At 38.4% G+C, this 18,690-nt stretch overlaps 1 protein-coding gene across 1 annotated transcript in view; it reads left to right on the top strand.

Annotated features, from left to right (window-relative positions):
• Positions 1-18,690, top strand: part of MCCC2 (methylcrotonyl-CoA carboxylase subunit 2) — a 49,289-nt gene that overhangs the window by 11,677 nt on the left and 18,922 nt on the right. Inside the window, exons 4-10 of the mRNA XM_060235780.1 lie at positions 5,556-5,657; positions 6,989-7,116; positions 7,837-7,949; positions 11,971-12,084; positions 14,218-14,282; positions 14,522-14,621; positions 16,572-16,667. Of these exons, the coding sequence (XP_060091763.1) occupies positions 5,556-5,657; positions 6,989-7,116; positions 7,837-7,949; positions 11,971-12,084; positions 14,218-14,282; positions 14,522-14,621; positions 16,572-16,667 (718 nt within the window). The remainder of the gene's footprint in view (positions 1-5,555; positions 5,658-6,988; positions 7,117-7,836; positions 7,950-11,970; positions 12,085-14,217; positions 14,283-14,521; positions 14,622-16,571; positions 16,668-18,690) is intronic.

Raw genomic sequence — 18,690 nt, forward strand, 5'->3', positions numbered from 1 at the left:
CCCTGAGAAATACATGTAAGATTAGTCTAAACAAATGGATATGCAATGAAACTGGATAAATTCTCTATAACTCTCTATGGCTCTTGTGACGGAACCGGCCCGATTCTGCCTTCAGACCCGGTCCCATCAACTCCCTATTGAGTCGCCAACTCCTGGAGGGAGCTATTTCTCCTCCGGCCACCTGGGCTCGCTGCCACCACCTGCTCAGTCTAGGGGTTCAGATTGAGAGGAACAGGACTCCCAATCCCCCTCTCCAGCTATGAGGCCAGGCCTCAAGGTCCTCTGCCACCCTGTACTTGGGTATCACAGAGACCACAGCACTTCTTCGGGGAACCCCTGGAGGATTGGCACCTTATCCAACTGCATGCCTTCCCCCTTCCCCGGGGCCCCCTTCATAAAGCAGCGTGGTCTAAGCGGTTGGGGATCTATGTGGTACAGAGTTTGACTGCCAGCATTCAAAACAGTAAAAATGTTTAATAAGAAGAGAAAGAAAAAAATAAAAACAAAACCAAAAACAGTTACATGTAAAAGTTTAGCACAGCACCTGAACAGCAACAAGAAGGACAAATAAAAGGTAGATTTAAATGCATCCTCTCGTCCCTGGTGTAAACTTGCCCTACCTTGTGAATTACTGCCTGGGGGCCACTCCGCCTCTCCCACGGGCAGGAGCCCACAGGCTGGCAACCTCTCTCCCTGAGCGCCAGCTGAGAACTGGCCTTTTCCCGCCTAACTCAAATAAATAAAACAAAAGAACTTCCTGCCCCTCTAGGAGGCTTTCCCCCTAGAGTTGCTGGTTTAACTCCAGAAGGGGGGAGGCAATGAGAGGAAGGCTAAAGAACTTCCTGCCCCTCTAGGAGGCTTTCCCCCTAGAGGCGCTGGTTTAACTCTGGAAGGGAGGAGGGGATGAAGGGAGGCTAGGCCAAAGCCTGCTTTAGTAGTTTAATGTTCCCTTCCAACAAAGCACCAACATTAACTAAGATGGCGTTCCTCCACAGTTCTTATTAATAAAATATGCAGAAAATGAGTTCCTTTTGAAAGGCAGTTTTCTTATCACATGGCAAACAAGGTCTTAATTCTTCCAAGTGATGTAATCATCTCATAAGAATCATTACTGCAAAGCGTCAAATAAAGTTCTTCTAACCATATTACATGGGAAATGAGATCCTGATGGAACAGTAATTCTTTTAAAGAGATATAATTAAGACCAAGAAACTCAAACAACAAATTTATTAGTTGCTCAAAGAGTATTTTTGTAATATTGTCAATGGGATCTTCATCAGCCTTTTACCCTGAGTATATAACATGGGAACTGTAATCCCAAAGAAGCAGACACTCTTTGAGAGGCATATCCCTGATCTGATTTTCACAGCAACAAGCAACTGAATAAGATACAGCAGAATTTCATTTAAACTTTTCTTGAGATTTGTAAGGTGCTTGGGTATCTTTAAAGAAGAAAGATATCCTTAAAGAAGGTATTAATTGGAAACTTTAATTGCACTCCAGATAAAGGTTTGGATACATCTAAACCTAAATTTAAGAGAAGGGAGCAATCCTTAATAGGTTTAGTCTACTCATAATTGAATCTCATTTTATTCAGTAGGACCGTTCCATAAAAGTATTTTTAGAATTGCACTGATAATCTAAAAGATTATGGATTAATCTGAATGAGGACATCTTTATATCAGACTTTTAGCAAATTTGATCTCAAGCTACATGGAGACAGATTCATCCATGGATGGGAATTACATTACTCATCAGTTCATACAGTCCTTACCAGTAGATTTGCTTATGTCGTCATTCACTTTAATTACTGAAATTCATCATAAGGACATAGAACATAAAATATGGTCAGATCATGCCTCAGATATGTCGTTTATTAATAGAAGGAAAAAGACAGAAGAGGAGTAGACTGGAAACCAAACACATTTATTTTGTTGAATAATCAAATTACAAGTGATGTGTAAAAGTAGAATATTTTTGAATATAACACTCATGGTGACGTGAAATTACATGAGATGCATTTTAAATGGTCTGTAGAGGAAAGATGACTTCCTAGGCATTTAACAAAGAAAAAAATAAGAAATAATTTGTACTATAAAGGAATTAGATAATAAATAGCTGGGGGTATTTGAAAAAGGAAAAGGAAAGGTCCCCTCTGCAAGCACCAGTCGTTTCCGACTCTGGGGTGATGTTTCTTTCACAACGTTTTCACGGCAGACTTTCTACGGAGTGGTTTGCCATTGCCTTTCCCAGTATTTTACACTTCCCCCCCCAGCAAGCTGGGTACTCATTTTACTGACCTCGGAAGGATGGAAGGCTGAGTCAACCTTTGGCCGGCTACCTGAATCCAGCTTCTGCCGGAATCAAACTCAGGTCGTGAGCAGAGAGTTCAGACCACAGTACTGCAGTACTGCTGCTTTTCCACTCTGCGCCACGGGGCCTCATAAAGGAAAGGTCCCCTGTGCAAGTTGTTTCCGACTCTGGGGTGGTTTCTTTCACAGCATTTTCATGGCAGACTTTTTACGGGGTGGTCTGCCATTGCCTTCCCCAGTCTTTTACACTTCTCCCCAAGCAAGCTGGGTACTCATTTTACTGACCTCGGAAGGATGGAAGGCTGAGTCAACCTTGGGCCGGCTGCCAGAATCGAACTCAGGTCATGAGCAGAGTTCAGACCACAGTACTGCACCACTGCTGTTTTACTCTGTGTCACGGGGCCGCTATCTAGGTATAAATAAATTAAGGGTGGTTAAAATTTTACAGATCTGTGCCTTTTTAGCATCTTAACTTCCTACCATACTTCATTATGCATAAATTAGTGGACATATCCTCTCTTTAGAATAATTAGTACAGGAAGAAACTTATGTGGTACACAAGAAATAATAACACTAATGATATGGGATTATTGGAGAGGATTGCTCACCTGCATCCATAGGGAGAAATGTTCTCTCCTACTATTTTAGGTACTGGAAGCCTTCAAAAATTGGGGAAATTAATTGTTTAAAATATGTGTCTCGTAGGGTTTTTTTTTTAAATTACAGTTATAACTAGGCAATTTGGAAATACATTAGTTTAAATACCTATAACTTCTACAACAAACCTGATGAAGTCAAGAAATGGTTGACTAATGGTTGATTAATGAAGCCGGAATGGTACCCAGAGAAAACCCATTGCAAGACAGGCCCAAAAGAGCAATATCAAAACACCACTAGTGGTCACATACAGCTCTCAGCTCAAAACAGTTCAATGCATTATGAACAAATTATAACCTCTACTGGATAATGACAGTTCTCATTCATAAATACTGAGGGGCAAATCTTTTCTTGCCCATAGATAGCCCCCAATCTTAACTACTTGCCCACAATAATACACCACCTAATTTGAACATGGACACTGATACCAGAGCTTGTAATAAATGCAGATGCTACATACATATAAACCCAGACAACAGAATCACTGGATCTAACAACATCACCTACACCATCTCAGGCTTATTCACTTGCTCATCTTCTAATGTTGTATATGCCATTAAATGGCAACAATTTCCCTTCAGTTTTCTACAAAGGGCAAACAGGTCATACCCTCTGCCAAAGGATAAATGGACATAAATCTAACATCAAGTATCATAAAATTGAGAAACTTTTAGGACAACAGTCCCCAACCTTTTGGGCATCAGGAACCAGTTTTGTGGAAGACAATTTTTTCATGGACCGGGGGGGTGCAAGTGTGGAGGTAATGGTTTTGGGATGATACAATTGTGCACTTTATTTCTATTATTACATTGTGATGTATAATGAAATAATTATACAACTCATAGCCTGATTGCTAACAGATCAAGGACCGGTGCCGGTGCGTGGCCCAGAAGTTGGGGACCTCTGCTTCAGGAGAACATTTTAATTTTCCAGGACATTCAGTGGTGGACCTCAAAGTAGCAGTTTTATTGCAAAGGGATTTCAGAAACTGTCTTGACCAGGGCATTGCTGAGTTGCAAGTTATTACAACACTCAGGACAATAGAACCCCCAGGGCTTTACAGAGATATCGGTTTCTTATCTCACTACGCATGCTAGAGTCATTCAGTTCTCACATTTGTCCATAAAATCTTTTGTTCTTTATTCTAATTTGCTGCTATTCACAGATTTTACCAATTGTCTTAGCTATTCTTATTGATCAGTTACTTATATCTTGACTCTAATTAGCCTTTTCTGACAACACCCTCCCCATGCTCTACCTATATTTAATGGTACCCAAATAAGTTTGTGTGCATACAAAAGTTTATATCCAGAAGAAAATTTTGTTCATCTTAAAGGTGTCACTGGACTCAAACTTCATTTCACCTAAAACTTCTGTAATTTTTGGTGTTACAGGTATTGAAGAGTGTAAGCCCTCTTAACACCTTTTGGTGTTACAGGTATTGAAGAGTGTTAAGCCCTCTTAACACAATTTTGAGAATTTGAGTTGACAAATTACGATTTAAATTAATCACTGTTGTGTAGAAATTTAGGAGCAATACATGGCATGAGAATCATCATATGCAAATAAATGGAAAAGAGTAGGAAAATATTGGGAAACATGATCCCTCAGATAGGCCTTGGAATATTTATGAATTAGCTTATAGAAACATTACATAAACTACAATGTGTTTATGTGACTGTTTCCATTTCCAGTCAGTAGGCAGCTTTTGTTCATCCAATCCTTGACTATGATGAGATTCATACCCTCTTCACTTTCCCTGTGCTCTTTCCACAAAACAAAAAAACCTTCACCTGCTGACGGAAAACAATAAAAGTGAGCCAGTGGTATTTAACTTCTCACAGATTGCAGTATACTTAGCCACAGGTTTGATGGAGAGTATGTGAAAAGTAGGTAGCTACATGGATTGTTATTAAAACTTTGAAAAATACATCATTTCTGTATGAAAGTGGCTTTACGTATTAATAAAATCACTAGTTAGGTTATGTTAGATCCAGATGCGTTTTTATTAAGAAGCTTTTAAAAAATAAAAGTAAAATTAGCGTCACTATTATTAATAACTGCAAAGTTTCTGATAGTATCCAAATTTGAAAAGAGTGATCAAAGATACACTTAAAAAGTAATATAACAAAATATGGGAAACATTAATCCTTGGTAAGATTTCAACAAAGCCAAAAACAGTGAAAAGTGCATCATACTCCACTGACTTCCAAAACGCATGTCTCATTGGAAAAATCAATCCATTGTATAAGTCTCATCACACTTGAGGAAACTATGAATGATCTTTACATTTTCCAAAACAACTGTTGGTACACTACACTAGAGTTTTAGTTTTTAAGTTTCAGTGTGTTTAAACCACAGTGGTACACTTGATCTTAGCCAAAAGTCTGAGAAAGTGCTTTATGGATTATTTATGGACTCTGATATGGTATCATAATGATGTTTATATTTATTGCTTACTTTTATCAGTCTGTAATTTTATTGCAAAACCACAATAAAAATTAAGAAGCTGTCTTACCTACAGCACCAATTAGTGTCAGGCAGATTTCATGTGTATAACTTTCCTGACATTTTTGTCATTTTCAGGTCTCCATTCCTGGAGTTCTCCCAGTTTGCAGGCTTCCAGCTATATGGCAGTGAAGAAGTTCCTGCCGGAGGCATTATTACAGGAATTGGACGTGTTTCAGGGTGAGAGGTGCTACTTGAAGTCTCTTGTCCCTTAATTCCATTTTTTACTTCCTTGTATTTTGGAAGTGTTGATAAAACTGTCAAGAGACAGTGTATAATAAGAGAACAATAATATGTTCTCTTGTTCTTAAATCATACTGTTTGTTATATCATATCTGTCATCCAGTATTTTATTTTGTTAGCAATCCAGTGTGCCTTTTGAAAGTCAGTCAAAGTGAGTTTATTAGAAATTGTCCTGTTTTTACCTCAGGCTCTCAGCCTAAGAAGCTCAGGAGAAAGGTACTAAATAGTAAATTAAACAAAAACAATCTCAGCATAAAAACTAAACAATATCATGAAGAAGTGAACTAGCAGTTAATAGTTTGCAACAACAGAAAGGCCAGTTTAATGCTTACTTTTTATACTGCCCAGGAACTGGTTGGCAATGAATGCTGCTGCCATTAAAAAAAACCTGAGGTATGGCATGGTAAATGTGAGAAAGTTGAAATAGTGATACATTGTAGCTTGTGAAATTGGGACTCATAAGGGAGATCCAGACTCAGTTCTCCATCAGCAGAATAAAACTTTCCTGCCCCCCTGCTCTCACAGTTCTCCATTAAATGCTGCTGGAGATCAATGACCCTCTGTGAAGGTGGTCTGCAGCAGGAAGGGAGAATTGGTGGAAATTGCCGGTTTGTAAGTGGAATTCAGCATTTCTGACAATTCACACTGCAATCTTTGGGTAGTCTTGAATTCATATGCTTATAATAACTGCAGTGATGGCCAATGATTCCACATTTTATGAGGCGATAGCCCTTTTATTTAAATCTTAGAATTTTCAGTGGAAAAGAGTAAAAGTCCAGTAGCATCTTATAGCCTAACAAAATTTGTGGTAGGTATGAGCTTTTCTGAGTGGCCTTGATTCATGAAAGCTCATGCCCTACCACAAATTTTGTTAGTCTTTAAAATGTTACTGGATTCTTACTCTTATACTGCTTTTTTATGGCTACCCATTTAGAACTGACAGTAATTGTTTTTGTGGTTAGATCACTACAATGTGCTATAAATAGAACTCTTTCTGAAGACTCTAGGGGTTGGGGGTCAACCAGGTACAGAGGATTTAGCTATAATATACAGTTGGGTGATATTATTGGTTTATGTTGTTCTCTTATATACTTCCCAGGGAACTATTCAGTTTTTATGCTATGGTTTCTTGGGATTTTTAAAGATTTTAATTGGTTAGCTACTTCAGAGATTTTATAACATTGAAAGACCAGATGCACATATTTCAACAATTATGACATTAAACAAATTGAGAACTGTTTATTTCTCACAGAATGTTTACATTTCAGAGTGGAATGCTTGATTATTGCCAATGATGCAACTGTCAAAGGTGGAACATATTATCCTATTACAGTGAAGAAGCATCTACGGGCTCAAGAAATTGCAATGCAAAATCATCTCCCTTGTCTATATCTTGGTGAGTTTCATTGTAATTGTTATTAACTGTTGATGGACAAAGATTGAGAGCTTATTTTTGAGGAGATGTAGTGATGACACATCCATATTGACTCATGCATGCTTTGGTTGCGGAAAAATTATGCTTTTTATACTGTACACATGGATTTTCCTCCTCAAACATAATTAGGGTGAACTGCAGATGCAGTTGGTGGATTTTTGTACATGTTCCCTACTACATCATAATGAAGAAGGATAGTAAGGGAGAAGTATTAGGGGTGGAATACTGAGCATATGCATGAAATATTAATTAATTCAATCTGTATATAAATTTGGTTTTAGTTAAGGATGTTTTAACTATTATTGTAAGCCGCCTTAAGCCAAGAGGAAAGGTGGGATATAAATGCTTTAATTAATAAATACATATCAACTTATAGTGTTTTTGTTCTGTTACTAGATAAGTCCTTAAATTGGGAAGGGGATAGATAAAAGGACTTAGACCAGAGGCTGGTTTCCTTTCATTTGTATGCCCTGTCGTTTCCCTTGCTTTTTGCTTGGTATCACTGACTTCCTGCAAGTGGTACAATTTATAGTGTAACAATGACAGCAGCATGTTAAGATACATGAATGGAGGAACAGAGTGAGGCTCTTTTCTCACTCCCCAGTATGACATTAAGCTAAATTCTTTCTGATAAGTAATGATTAGATAATTGTATCATTTTTAATCTTTACTTTTTGTTAGTTGATTCCGGAGGTGCAAATTTACCTCGTCAAGCAGAAGTGTTTCCTGATCGTGATCATTTTGGTAGAATTTTCTATAACCAGGCAATCATGTCCTCAAAAAGAATTCCACAGGTAACATTAATTAGAAATAAGATAGGTTGTAGATGTGTTGTGGTTGTTGTTTTGCTAATAGTCTTCTTCAGTTCATGTGTGATATTGTCCTGATTTATTCAAAAGTGAACTTAAGCAGAACTCCTGATTTCTTGATTCTTTGAATTTTCCCTTAAGCAAGAACAATTAGTGGCTGCTTTCATTTCTAACTTTTATGCATCCAGTCATTGCTGTTCGATCCCTGGCGGTAGCTGGGTTTTCAGGTAGCCGGCTCGAGGTTGACTCAGCCTTCCAGCCTTCCAAGGTCAGTAAAATGAGTATCCAGCTTGCTGGGAGGAAAGTGTAGATGACTGGGGAAGGCAATGGCAAACTACTCCATAAAAAAAGTCTGCCGTGAAAACGTTGTGAAAGCAACGTCACCCAAAAGTCGGAAATGACTGGTACTTGCACAGGGGACCTTTCCTTTCCTCCATTTCTAACTTTTATGCATCCAGTCCTTGACAAGTATGAATGATTCAAGGAGACATCTAATGTCTCCTTGAATCATTCCCTGAGCTCTTTCCCCTTTACCTGAGCTCTTTCCTCAAATCCTCAAAACAGAGTTTTCAACATCTTGCAAAAATTAATGCTGAGGAATCTTGACAATCAGGTCATGGGAAGGTATGAATATAGATTTGCAATAATATGAGTACTAGCCAATCAGTGCTGTGCACAAGCAGCTTCTGTTGCAAACTGGCAGAACAACTTTTCCCTGAGCTTGAGGCCTAGAAATAAAAGGCGTGTCTAATAATAATGCAATAGTACTCTTAAAAAATAGGTCAGAGACTTCTATTTATAGATAGCTTTGGTTATTTGACACAGTCCCTTGCAGAATCTAATATAAAGCATTGTTCATTATTCACCAATTCAAGATTGATTTATATAATTTTGTGGGTGAATAACTAATATTCCTTTCTGTTGATACTCAATAATGAATGAGGGGAATAAGCATAATGGTGTTTATCAAGCTAAAATAAGACTTTTGTGCCTTTAAGCTTCTTGATGGTATGAACATTTACGAATGGTGCTTTGTACGTTTCTCGAGAAAACTTAATGAGCATAATACAGGCTTGTTCAAGAAATGGTGAAGCCTGGTTGACCTTCTATTTTATAAAATGCATTTGCTTTTAATAAATAGCCATTGAGATTGCAGGGGTGGGAGGTGACATCATTTTCATTTTCTTCACTATTGCCTGGAACTTTCTCCATGTTGTAATATTAATGCTAGAAAAAAATGTCATGCTTTGTTCTTCCAATTTCAAAGCCTGAGTGCTTCAGTTGGGATAGTGTTTACATCTTGTACTGTAGGTCTTAATGACTGCCTCTTGAATGAATGCTCTCTGTTAATGCCGTTTTGCAATTACAGTACCTTTTCTTTGTCATAAGAGGTTATCCATCATTGTTCTGCATATGGAAATAAGTGTATCATCTAAGAAAAAAATATGCATTTTGTGTCTTGGCTGCCACTGGGTTTGTGTTGGATCTACTCACATAAAGTGTATGAAGAAAATCTTTTCCACAAACAAATGTGTGTGGAATCCTGTTATCTGAGCAACACCAAAGATGATTGGTACTTTCAACTTTTATCAGCACTGATCACCTATTTAGATCACACTGTTACATCTTCCGTGATAATCATTACCGTTGGAGTTGATTATACTAATCATTAATTTAGTAGTTGAATGTAGTCAACTGCTGCACTATGAGGTACCTTCTACTCTTGTGATCCTCAGTGAGTTGAGGATGCTGGGCTGGTGTCCTCATTATGGCAAAAGTCTTGGCCTGTAATAGTATGCAGAGGGCTTCCCAGTCCCTATCCTTCCCTTTTATGGCTTTCCAGTCCATATCTCTTCCCTTTTAGGCTGTCTTTCCTTCATCAAAATGGTAAAACAGTGCAGTGTTACAACAAGAAGAAACCCAGAGTGCCCTATGAACAGATATCAATGATCTGTTGAGACACAGGGGGACAACCCTCCCTTGCTCCTTCTCCCCAAATTACAGTAGTATGTAGATCAGATAATTAAAATCCAACATTTGTCCTAGCAGTGAAAAGCTGAAAGTGTGACACGGGTTTGGCCAGTGTTAATAAATAGAAACGTAGGCAAGATCCAACACTGGAGATAGTAGGATTTGAAAAGTGAATGGAGAAACAAAATAACTTCATTACAAAACTAGTCAGAGGAATGGGCAAATGTATGGAAAACAGGGAAAAAATGTGTGAGAGATTTGCTATATAATTGAGCCATCTGGGTAGAAATTACTACTGCATAATAAGTAACCTGTTAGCCACAGAGTGTGAAGAGGCACTAAAAAGTTCAAAATGGCTACTGGGGGAAAATGTTTGTATTTAAAAGGGGCCCAGTGACCAGTAAAAAAAACTGAGACAGAACATAGTGCTAAGCAGCACCCATAGAGAATAGGAAGGAAGAAAACAAAGAATCTTCACATAAAGCCTGCACTAAATAAAATATAATGATGGAACCAATCAAGAAATGGAGCCTTGAAAGTTGAGTCTAGAAAAAGGGTGTGATAAAGAAAACAGGAACTTATTATTTATTTACTGGATTTATTAATCACCCTATCCCAGCTTGCACATTGATAATGGCTAGAAGACTGTTGGAAATTTCTGCAAAAGTTGTGGAAAGATAAAAATGGAAGGATTCAAGATGGCAGGAGTTTCTAAGTGAAATTTGGTTATCTCTGTACAGAAGATGGGCTAAATGAAGGTTTATTGGGAAGAGGGGAAAGAATACAAGAGAAAAGAAGCCACTGAAAGGAACACATTAATTACATTAGAGCATTCAGAATAGATGACAATGGAAAGGGTGAAGTCAACAGGAAAGTTGGATTTATAAGCAGAAACAAGGTACAAGAAGCCTGAGAAAAAGTATAGAAATTAAGAGAAAAAGGAAGAAAAGGATAAAGTGAAGAGGTGAGAGTAGAAATGGAATGTTCTGCTTGTTTCTTTGTTTTTTTAATGAACGCACTTGATCTTATTGCTTTTCTTCTGCAATCCAAGAGATTGTGCATGTTAGTTTAAAAACATGGACACCAAAGAGGAATGTGTAGCTGTGGTGCCTCTCTTGCTACTTTTCTAAAGTTCTGTTGGAACAAATGGACAATTGGAGCTGCACCACTGAGAGATGCTGCTTCATCCTTGTGCTTTTTAGGGTTCCCTACATGAACATCAGTGTGTATAGAGCCCGTTTGGTGTAGTGGTTAAGTGTGCGGACTCTTATCTGGGAGAACCGGGTTTGATTTCTCACTCATTCCACTTGCAGCTACTGGAATGGCCTTCGGTCAGCCATAGTTTTCGCAGAGTTGCCATTGAAAGGGCAGCTTCTGTGAGAGCTCTTTCAGCTCCACTTACCTCACCTACCTCTGTTGTGGGGGAGGAAGGTAAAGAAGATGGTAAGCCACTCTGAGATTCAGAGTGAAGGGTGGCGTATAAATCCAATATAATCTCCTCCTCCTGAACAAAGGAGAAATACATTAACTGAGCAATTTACTGAGGGTTCAGGTATAATGTCAAACTGTGTTTTGATCGTATTTGAATGAGTTTGTGCTTGCAATACACCATCATCTTTTCCCTCCTGGTGCAGTATGAATTGGTTAGTGATATCTAGTGTAACACAACTAATGGTTTCCCATAACATTATTATGAACTAGTGAGCTATAGTTGCTATTAAATCAATATTGCAAACTGTAGCTGGACTATGGCTTGCAGTCCTGTTTAAGAGGGAAGTGCAAACTGTAGTGACAGCGAGCCATGATCTGCCCTGAAGAAATGCTAATAGAATCACAGCTTGCAAGGAGGTGAATGAAGAAAGGGCTTGTAAGACATACAAGCCCAAATCATAGTCATCTGAACTGACCCTCAGTTTAGATATAAGAGAAAAGAAAGAAGCAGTTGTTTATATGTTGAATTGCAAGTGCACATATGTCATTTGTGTCTACTGAATCCTTCTGTCCTTTTCATTACTCTTTCTGTTTGTTCTATCAGATAGCCGTGGTTATGGGTTCATGCACAGCAGGAGGAGCCTATGTACCTGCAATGGCAGATGAAAGTATAATAGTTGGCAAGCAGGGAACAATTTTCTTGGGAGGACCACCATTGGTGAGTGGGTGATTTTGAACATATTATAGACTCTTTCCTGTTTTATTTTGATACCACCAAAGTTACATAATCCTATTTTACAAACTTTTTTGTGGGAATTTGCTAAAGATCATGAAAAAACACGTATGTATAGCCCTGATTTGAGAGGGGATCTAACCCTTACTCAGTTTCATTAGTTGAAACTGTACTCCTTATGCTTTTGTTAGCATTTTAAAGGGGAGAAGAGATGTGCCCTTTAATATTCTACACCTTTACCTCATGATAGGTTGCCCAGTTTTGATTAACAAAACCAAGTGGAGGATTAAATTTCCTCTCCTTTCCCTACACCATCCATTAATATCAAGGCAGTGTTATGTACTATTTCTCTTTTTAAAATATTACGTTAGTCCCCTGCCAATAATACAATTGCACACTTAATAGCAATTCTTCGTGTCTTGTCAATAAGAAATACGTAATACAACTTTTTGAATACCTACAGTCACTGAGAAATGCTTGAGCGAGTTCGCTAATCATATTTCTTTTTTACATACCAAGATGTCTTGTAGCAGAGTTAAAACATGTAAATAGTGTTGCTTAGATTGCAAGACGGATTATTTTAGTATGCATAGAGTTTTCCTGTGTCATTGATGGTTTTCTGCTATAAAGTAATCAGCAGAGGAAGACATAGAAAATCAATAGCAACCTCTGGATGACGAAAGTGTGCCATTTAGCACTAATTAATTTGTTATTTAATTTCCTCTTGGAATTTTAGACACTGATTTGTGTCACTTTAGAAAAATGGAAAGAAACAAGAGTTCATGGATTATTTGTAAATGCGGCGTCTTTTTCAGAATCAAGGATTTTTGTGCGAGAGGACGTTGATGCTGCTGGCAAGAATAGTACTCCATATCAATTAATTTATAAATTGTGTTTTGTGGAAGTTGTTCAGCATGTTATCATAACATGAGTTTTACTTGGGCAACTTTCCTGTTTGATCTAGTGTATGAATCTCATTCTGTCTGTGTCAATATTCAGCTTTTGCAACAATTTAAATAATTGCCCACCCAAGCTAGGCCTCATTGGAATAATTCAAGAGAAGCATAAAAATAATGCTACACAGACAGGAGTTCTGCAGAAACAATGTTCAATGGATTTGAACACTTCCTTTATGCTTATTGATATTTTCTGGGTTCCTAGAATGGCAAGATTACACATTTTTCATTAGGGCCTCCCAGGAATCTGTAGAATAACCTCCAGTACCATGTATATTCTCATAGCTACATCTCCATCCCCAGAACTTCTCTTCTCCGTCCAAATTAGTTGTGTGCCTGTTATTTTCAATAGGATGTTTCATTGTCATTTTGTACTTAAAGTTCTAAGATTAAGCTTCTCATCTTTCTTCTCAAGAATCCCTCTCCTTGGATAGCATCACCATCTACACTGTTAATTTGATTATCTTCAATTTATCCCTTTTCTTTGCTCACCATATTCAGTCCATCAGTATGTTTTGTTGCTTCTTGCATAAAGGATTGCAAAAATGTAGACTTGAGTCCAGTTGCACCTTAGAGACCAACAAGTGTGAGAGGGTATAAGCTTTCAAGAGTCAAAGTTCCCTTCGTCATATACAATAAAAATGGAAATCTCTGAGCCCTTTTATCGCAGTCAGAAGATAGGAGGGATGTTGCAGAAAATGCTTGTAAAGGATGCAAGGTACAATGCATATTGTAATCAGCTTGATTAGAGCAGAGAGAAAATGCTTTGGGGCAGAAAATTAGTAGGAAGTATTTCCCAAACTCTTATTTATGGTTAAGGGACTAGGACACTTCTTTAATGTTAAGCATGGTATAGCATTATATATGCACCAAGCTGAACACTAACAATGGCTGGTTTTAAACTAGAGTTCTACCAACTTCAGATTCCCTGTTTTAACGCTAACCATGATTATCTCTTCACAAATCTAGAGCTGTGGACTTGTGAGATCCTCAGCCTTGAGAAACATCAATAGCAGATTGCAAACAGCCAATAATAACTGAAGAATATGTATGAAATTTCATAATTTGGCAATTTATTGCAGGTAAATTAAAGAAAAATCTGAAGAATGACTCAGGCCCAACTCTGTCAGCTGCTGTTCTGAACTGTTGCTTTTATCTTTAGGTTAAAGCAGCAACAGGTGAGGAGGTATCAGCAGAGGATCTTGGAGGTGCTGATCTTCACTGCAGGTAAAATAAAACACACACCTCATTTCAGTTGTGGGGCTTCTAAATTTTGCTAGATTGAGTGTGTTTCCTTAATGGTTGCATATGCTACTACTGTCAGTGGATTTCATACTGATATGTTTCTCTGTTGTTTGTGCCTTTGGAAAGACCTATGATGTTTAAGATTTTATGAACATTTGACATATTACACTTGTAAAACTTTCTCACTTAATACACTATTGTCCTGTATTTAATCTGTGCAGAAAATCTGGAGTTACTGACCTCTATGCTTTGGACGATGATCATGCACTTCATTTAGCTAGAAACGTGGTGAGAAGCTTGAATTACCAGAAAAAAGTAGATGTAAGTATAGGTTTTCACTTCCATACTCACCAAGTAACTATAATAAAAAGCTATTTCCTGCTAATGCTAGATTATTGTAGGATATTTCTAGACATTGCAATGCTATGGAAAATTCTATTTAAAGTTCTGAAATGCTGCATGGCTAAGTGCAGATATATACACTGGATCTCTTAACTATGGCTAAAAGATTGGAAGCAGACTCCCAAGTTCGTGCACTCCTTCTCATTAATGTTCATTCTCCTTTCCTTTTTCAAAATTAACTATAGTATAGTGTGGCAATCATCCCCAGAATTCCTGTGATTTTTAGCCTCATGTAAATCCAAGTAATTGTCAGCCAGTCAGAGTCCATGGAACTCCTCTGGATGGGAGGTGGTGAGCCAGCCTCAACGTAAGGGGTGGGGGAGAACAGATTTTGAGTGTACCTTTAAGAGTTTGATGGTTCTGGATTACAGCATCAATTTAGCCAGGCTTTTACGTGGGTTTTAGTTAGGGTTTGGGGTTGGTGTAGGGAAGAAAGTTTCTTTTAGTGAAACAAGCATCCTATTAAAGGCCCAATTTACATTCTAATTTACATGCACAGGTTCTGTGGAAGTGCTCTCTATGTTAAAAGTGCAAACTTTGAACCAGGAGGAAATCCTGTGGAAGTGAATTCCAGTGAACCTTGTCAGCTGAGATAGCATGTCTGGAGAAAGGGGAATCAAATCTCCCCTCAGGGTTTATTTACTTTTATTGATGCTCAGCTATGGACTGAGGTTTAGCTTCAGAGTGGTTACCTTCTTTGGGGGAAATCTCTTAACTTATGCAGATGACGTTTTTATCTTATATATTGAAACCATCTACACAAAACATTTACTTAATAAATATTTTATGTTAAATAAGCATTTGTTGTTCACCTGTGTCTGCCTAGTAAAATATCTATGAAAAAGCTATTTCTGTTTACCTCATAAATAATTACAGCCTTGGTCTAGCGCAGGGGTAGGGAACGTTGGCTCTCCAGATGTTTTTTGCCAACAACTCCTATCAGCCCCAGCCATTGGCCATGCTGGCTGGGGCTGATGGGAGTTGTAGGCAAAAAACATCTGGAGAGCCAACGTTCCCTACCCCTGGTCTAGCAGGTTCCCAGATAAAAGACCTTTAGGGAGCACATAGTTTCTACATTAGCAGTCATTTAATCAAAGCTTGTGTCCTCCTTTGTACTTGATTGTGGTTGGGATATAAAGAATCTATGAGAGAGCCAGAGATTGGGGATGGACATTATTCAGTCCAGTGGGCAGTTGCTTCAGAGTCCTCTCTCTTTCCCCTGCCCCATAGCTATCAGTGGTTTTATGTTTTAACAAAAGCTAATCAGGATTAGCTGTTCATTGGTGTTTGAAACTAGGATTTTAAAACTGGTTTGCTAAATCTTGTTCATGTAGACCCTGGTCATGTGAACACTGGCATTGACTGGATTAAAGATTATGGCCTATATTTGGATCAACAAGTGTAGTTGGGTTTTGGCATCAGGCACATATTTCTACCCCTCTTCTTCCATTTTCACACTCATATTCCCACTCTCCTATTCTCAGTTCTAATATTATACATAAATCTCAGTCAAGGTTCAAGTAAGACCAGCCATGTTCCTAATCTTTGAGAACCCTGATTATATGCTTTCAGGGCTCTTCAGAGTAACTTCAGGGCTCTGTGGTTACACATAATGCATTAACTGGGTAGCAATAAGATCAGAGTGCATACAGTCCCATGACATGTTCCTCCTTTTTTATTTTGAGTTGAGTTGTGAGTCTGTATTGAACCACAGAGCTTCTTTGGCTGTGCATCAACAACATAACAACAAGATACGTGTGGGACCAAAGGAAAGAGAATAGAGAAGGTGTGTTCTAAAGATCAAGGAAAAATTTAAAAAATGAATTGTGATTAGGTTGCTAAAGTTTGAGTATTTTGAATTCTTTGCAGGTGACAATAGAACCTTCAAAAGAACCTTTATTTCCTGCTGATGAACTCTATGGGATAGTTGGAGAACAGCTTAAAAGAAATTTTGATGTCCGAGAGGTATACATTTAAAATATAGTTACAGAATTATGTGCACATATAGGTGTTCCTGTGTGTATGTGCAGAGGCTCGAAAACTATAATTATATTGACCATCCCTCTTCAACAGACCTTCATTGATCTTTTTTTCCCAGAAGTCCACACTTGCTTAACAAAAAGCCCTTTCTTGAATGTTTCTGCTAATTTTAACTCTAATCTACTAATAATTTATTAAATCTTTCAGTTGTGGGTAATGATCAATCAGAAGAGTGCTGTGACTGGATGAAAATATTGCAATCAGACTTTCAAAAACTAAACTAAGTAGAAGCTTTTCATCACTGGTATTGAACAAATTAGATGTGCTGAGGCAGTGTTGATTATTTTAAAGTTTGGGCCAATCTTTTATTAGTAAATTAAAACTGGAGGACCTGCAGGGACAGCTCATTTTCTCCTCCCCAAGTATGTCTTCTTTCCCTAACCTAGCAGTTCCCATAGCCTATCCCTTTTTCCTCTTTCCTACTCTCCTTCCCACTCACCAGCCAACCTGTCTTAGTTTTCCCCCCTGCCCCATGTTTAGCTGTTCCCCCTTCTCCCCCCCCCCCCAGCAGCCTCCCCAGGACAACTGTAGCTGAATTGTTTGTAGGGTTGCCAGCTCCCAGTTGCAAAATTCCTAGAGATTTGGGAGTGAGGTTTGGGGCGGAACCTCAGCAAAGAAGTGCAATGCCATTGAGTCCATCCTCCCAAGCAGCCATTTTCTCCAGGAGGACTAATTTCTGTAGTCTGGGGAACTGCTATAATTCTGGAAGATCTTCATCCCCACCTAAAGTTTGGCAATCTTAGTTGTGCAGTGCCAGTTTTGGATTGAACTGGGCCCAATTATATGATGCTGGCTAGGGTGGGCCTAGTTGTATGGTGGAGAAGCTGCATTGGAGGTACTTTTCCCATGTATCTCCCCCCCCCCCGCACCCACCCACTATTTTCTCTTTCCTGTCTATTGGTGGCCTCCATACCTTCAATGTTCCCTGCTCTACTTCTCACCTGCCAACTAACCTACCTTTATATTTCCCTCCATATTCAGCTATATTTATTTACTTCATTTATAGTCTGCCTTTCTCCACAATGGGAACCCAGAGGAACTTACATCTTTCTTCTCTGCTCCATTTTATCCTGACAACAACTCTGAGAGTTTGTGACTGGCCTGAGCTTCCATAGCAGAGTAGGGATTCCAACCTCGGTCTTCTAGATCCTAGTCTAAAACTCTAATCAATGCACCATAATGGCTACTGTGGGTTGGCTTTGTTGAACAGTAGCAAGCAGCTGGGACTTGGTGAGTCATACAACTTACAAGTGGTTGATGCTTGGCTTGGCCCTGATGCATCCTCAAAGGCCAAAACATTCCTGGAAATGGCTCTGCCTTTAACTGACAGAAACGAAGGTTTGAAGGTGAAAATAGTATTGTAGTTGCCTATGTGTCTTAAAGCTACAGGTAGTACTTCTATAACTTTGGATCATTTAGCCCCCCCACTTTTGATATTTCAGATTTTTCTGCAAACCTGTGGCATTTCATAGGTTTGTAGAAAGATCTATCTCTTCTGTCCATACCCCAATTTCTGTCCATACCCCAGAATTATGTAACCACAGATATTGCCATTAGGCTTTTCAGCTGCATTGAGGCCGCCCTCATTAGGCAGTAAATTCTGCTTTCTAAAGATATCTCTAATTTCCAGTGTTCTGGTGTTTGAAAGACACTGAAATATCAGGTGGGTAGTGTGTTGGTCTGAAGTAGCACCAACAATGTTTTATTCTGGGTATAAGCTTCCATGTGCACACACATACTTTTTCTTCCACTGGACATAAACTTTGTTCTACAGAAATTTCAGAGATGTGAAAATTATAATGATCTTATTTTGCTAAAATATCATTAAGAAATGTCTAGGTTTAATATTTTTAAATGATTGCAAAACTTGCATTAAACTTATCTATCTGTATATCATCTAGATCATTCTGCCATGATTTTCTGTCTCTGTAATATTTTAATGTTTTTT

The sequence above is a fragment of the Heteronotia binoei genome, chromosome 4 (assembly GCF_032191835.1).
Source record: "Heteronotia binoei isolate CCM8104 ecotype False Entrance Well chromosome 4, APGP_CSIRO_Hbin_v1, whole genome shotgun sequence".
Classification (NCBI taxonomy): Eukaryota; Metazoa; Chordata; class Lepidosauria; order Squamata; family Gekkonidae; genus Heteronotia; species Heteronotia binoei.